The sequence below is a fragment of the Pipistrellus kuhlii genome, unplaced genomic scaffold (assembly GCF_014108245.1).
Source record: "Pipistrellus kuhlii isolate mPipKuh1 unplaced genomic scaffold, mPipKuh1.p scaffold_m20_p_2, whole genome shotgun sequence".
In the NCBI taxonomy this organism is placed as follows: domain Eukaryota; kingdom Metazoa; phylum Chordata; class Mammalia; order Chiroptera; family Vespertilionidae; genus Pipistrellus; species Pipistrellus kuhlii.
Window position 1 is genome coordinate 108,537,052 of NW_023425515.1, and position 4,322 is coordinate 108,541,373.

General features: G+C 57.3%; 1 protein-coding gene across 1 annotated transcript; it reads right to left on the minus strand.

Annotated features, from left to right (window-relative positions):
* Positions 1–498: 498 nt before the first annotated feature.
* Positions 499–3,614, minus strand: LOC118723429 (tubulin beta-2B chain). The gene is made up of 4 exons (XM_036445708.2): positions 3,442–3,614; positions 2,550–2,658; positions 2,142–2,252; positions 499–1,817 (listed from the first exon to the last, which is right to left on the minus strand). The coding sequence occupies exons 1-4, from the start codon at positions 3,496–3,498 to the stop codon at positions 757–759; spliced, it is 1,338 nt and encodes a 445-aa protein (XP_036301601.1). The 5' UTR covers positions 3,499–3,614; the 3' UTR covers positions 499–756.
* Between the last annotated feature and the right edge of the window lie 708 nt (positions 3,615–4,322).

Sequence of the window (4,322 nt, forward strand, 5' to 3'; positions counted from 1 at the left end):
ATTTCCACATGAAAATACCCACATGTAGTGTACTTTTGGGTAGGCAGCCTTTCAATTAATTCAATCGTTAAAGGAATTTTAAAACTTGGATTGATGTCCCATCTTAAGTTGGGTTCAACTGTGATTGATTCAATTTTACCACTGAAAGACTAAATCATTTTAACTTTTACCTATCCTTTCCCTTTTTCTAAAGGAAGAATCTATTAATAATAAAAGGGTAATATGCTAATTAGACCAGACATCTTCCGGGGGTCATTCCAGGTACCCACGTCGCGGGTACCTGCCAGTGGCTGGAGGAGGGGGAACCTGCCGGTGGCTGGAGGAGGGAAGCCTGGGTCCTGGGTACTGAAGGGAAGCCAGTGCTGGCAGCCAGGGGAAGGAAGTTAGGCCTTGTCTAATTTTTTATGCATTGGGCCTTTAGTTTAATATAATGGGTTCTGAAAGTTACATTTAAGCTGATAGTAAAGAACTCAATAAAGAGGAGACAGCAAAGAGGACTATTAGGACACAAACGTTTATGTGATTTTAGCCATTACAGATAGTTCAGAAATATCTCAAATGTTACATTGATGTTGTCAAGTGTTACAAAAAGAAAACAAACAAAAGAACAGGCAACAGTGAAGAGCACCAGAGAGTCAGCGCACACACCTAGAGCAGACCATGCTTCTTCCCTTCGACTGCAGATATCTTCCCCAGTACCCCTCCCTCCCTTTGCTTTCCTTTTCACCTCTCCCTAACCTGCCTTGGACTGCACACCTAAGCCTCGTCCTCCCCCTCCTCCTCCTCGAACTCGCCCTGCTCATCAGCAGTGGCGTCCTGGTACTGCTGGTACTCGGACACCAGGTCGTTCATGTTGCTCTCGGCCTCGGTGAACTCCATCTCGTCCATGCCCTCGCCCGTGTACCAGTGCAGGAAGGCCTTGCGCCGGAACATGGCCGTGAACTGCTCGGAGATGCGCTTGAACAGCTCCTGGATGGCCGTGCTGTTGCCGATGAAGGTGGCCGACATCTTGAGGCCCCGCGGCGGGATGTCGCACACGGCCGTCTTCACGTTGTTGGGGATCCACTCCACGAAGTAGCTGCTGTTCTTGTTCTGCACGTTGAGCATCTGCTCGTCCACCTCCTTCATGGACATGCGGCCGCGGAAGATGGCGGCCACCGTCAGGTAGCGGCCGTGGCGCGGGTCGCACGCGGCCATCATGTTCTTGGAGTCGAACATCTGCTGCGTGAGCTCGGGCACCGTGAGCGCGCGGTACTGCTGGCTGCCGCGGCTGGTGAGCGGCGCGAAGCCGGGCATGAAGAAGTGCAGGCGCGGGAAGGGCACCATGTTCACCGCCAGCTTGCGCAGGTCGGCGTTCAGCTGGCCCGGGAAGCGCAGGCAGGTGGTGACCCCGCTCATAGTGGCGGACACCAGGTGGTTGAGGTCGCCGTAGGTGGGCGTGGTCAGCTTCAGGGTGCGGAAGCAGATGTCGTACAGGGCCTCGTTGTCGATGCAGTAGGTCTCGTCCGTGTTCTCCACCAGCTGGTGCACGGACAGCGTGGCGTTGTAGGGCTCCACCACCGTGTCCGACACCTTGGGCGAGGGCATCACGCTGAAGGTGTTCATGATGCGGTCCGGGTACTCCTCCCGGATCTTGCTGATGAGCAGCGTGCCCATCCCCGACCCCGTGCCGCCCCCCAGCGAGTGCGTCAGCTGGAAGCCCTGCAGACAGTCACAGCTCTCTGACTCCTTCCTCACCACGTCCAGGACCGAGTCCACTAGCTCTGCGCCCTCCGTGTAGTGGCCCTTGGCCCAGTTGTTGCCGGCCCCGCTCTGGCCTGCCAGAGAGAAACACATTTCATAAGTCACTGAGGATTGCATCTAAATTAACCTTAAACCCTTTCATCAATGAGTCAGTGTTCAGATAAGATTAATTCAGGTTATCACCAGAATGTGCAGACATTAAAATATTTGGTCATGGATGTAATTATAAATAAGGAAGGCTAGGAAGACCTGGCTATTGGAGGGCAAATTCGTTTTGGCTTAAACTAAGATTGAATCAGCACGTTCTTCATACTTTCCCCTAGACAGTCACACCCTCAGTGCTGCTCTGTCTGGTGTAAAACGAGCCTCCCATGCCATCAGCCACACCAGTTACTTACCAAACACGAAGTTGTCCGGCCTGAAGATCTGGCCGAATGGTCCAGACCTGACCGAGTCCATCGTGCCCGGCTCCAGGTCCACCAGGATGGCCCGAGGCACGTACTTGTTACCTGCGGGGGGAGGGGAGGAGGGGGAGAAGAACTGGTCTTAGACCTGCCATAGAGAGCTCTGAAGAGAAGGGCTCAGTACCAATTTCCTTTCTGCAGGCACCGCTGATGATCCCCAAACAAAGGCAGGCACAAGACCCACCCAATTCTCAATGAGTTCATTCGTTGTGAATGAAATACCAGAGTGTGAATTAAAAATCCTTTAGTCCACCCTCCCTTAGAGCCAGACTCCCAGAGGCAAGCCCCTGGAAAAAGAGGGGGTAAAGAACTAGAGGTGGGGAAGTGAAGGCAATTAATTACCAGTGGCTTCATTGTAGTACACATTGATTCTCTCCAGCTGCAAATCGCTGTCTCCATGGTAACTGCCAGTGGGGTCGATCCCATGCTCATCGCTGATGACCTCCCAAAACTGAGACACAGTAAAAGGTTGCACTTATCCATGCCCAACTCTCGAAGTGACCAAGATTTACAATGAATAGTACCCCCGACTCAGTTCTGACGACCCAACCTTTCAGGGGCTTTAGGACTGGGTAACGCCCACAGCCGCAGGATTGCATTTTGTAAGGGCAAAATGTTGAAATTGGGCGTTTCCCCGAAGAGCAGAAGGGTCTTTGGGAGTGAGGGGAGGGGCCAGCAACCGAACCGCCGGCACCCTGCCGCGCTCAGGGTCACAGCTGCCGGCCGGCGCCCGAGGGAGGCGGGCGCGCAGGGACTCCGGCCTGCGCAGAGGGGGTGGGCGGGGAAACCGAGACCGGAGGGATCAGGAGGGTGTTTTTTTATTCAAAGCACGTCCTGAGACCTCAAGACAATTGCTCTCCACCCCTCCCCCTTCCCCCTCCGCCGGCAGCTCGACTGGGATTCCAGCGAGTAAAATCAATTCCCCGCGCCTGGAGCCTCCCTCAAAACCGTTCGCAGTCTCCCAGACAGTCCGGCGCCCTTTCAAGGTCCGTGTTCCAGGCTAAGAGAAGAGCAGGGAGAAAGCGGAGTGCCCATGGTTCTAAACGAGATACAGAAAAACCAGAGGCTCCCCGCCCCCCTCGCTAAAGTCCACGCCCCACTCCTCCGCACAAAGCACCGGGAAGGCCTGCGCTCGGAGAGCCCGGGGCCTGCTCAGGATGCGGTCGGCACCCAGGAATCCCGAGGAGCTTTAGGTCCGGGTCCTCGCACCCCCTCCCGCCTCCAGCCCAGTCACCTTGGCGCCGATCTGGTTGCCGCACTGGCCCGCCTGGATGTGCACGATCTCACGCATGGTGCTCGCTAGCTTCTTCTGGCCCCGGGCGGCGTCTGGTCAGGCTGTCTGTCCTCCCTCACACACCCTCTGTGGGGTCACGGGGAAAGCGCAGGGGGAACCGACCGGCTGAGAGGACCGGCCCAGCGGGCCAGGCCTTTTATGCGGGAAGGGCGGGGCGGCCCGCGCAGGCCGCGCCCCCAGCCCGCGTCCCCCAGTCCTCTTCGCGCCTGCACTCTCCGGCCCCACTGACGTAATGCTCCCAGCCTCGGGGACTGTCCGGGGGGCTGGACCGCGGGCCCGCAGCCAATCAGCACAGGTTTGCAGACCGGGCGAGGAACGGGGGCTCTGCAGAGCAGGGTGGGGGCTTGCGCATTGTGTAGGGCTGGGGGTGGGGTGGAAATAGCTGGGTTCTGAGAACTGGGGGTGGGTGATGGAACCGAGGGCACTGAGTGTGGCAGGACGGGGATGGGGGAAGAGCTGGCACTGGATGGAGGAGGAGGGGATGCTAGGGGATTGGAGCAGGTGGAGAGGCCCTCGGGTGCGCCGGAAAGGAGCGCCATATACCCCGGGCGCTGGCAGGTGGTACAGCTGAGGTGGCAAAGGTTGTGCTGCCAGCGCAGGTTGGGTCGCCTCCTCCTCCAGGGGCCAGAGATCCATAAGCCAACCGTCCCCCCTCCCCCTTTGCCCCTTTCCTCAACCCTAGAGGTCAATGACTGTCTAGCGGCTGAGCCCTGGTCGCTCGGAGCCTTGGGAGAGGACAAGGGGCCGAAAGAGCAAGTCGTGTGTTATCTGGGTGTTGGGGTCTGTAGAGCCGTGACCCTGGACACCCGAGGCCCTAGAGC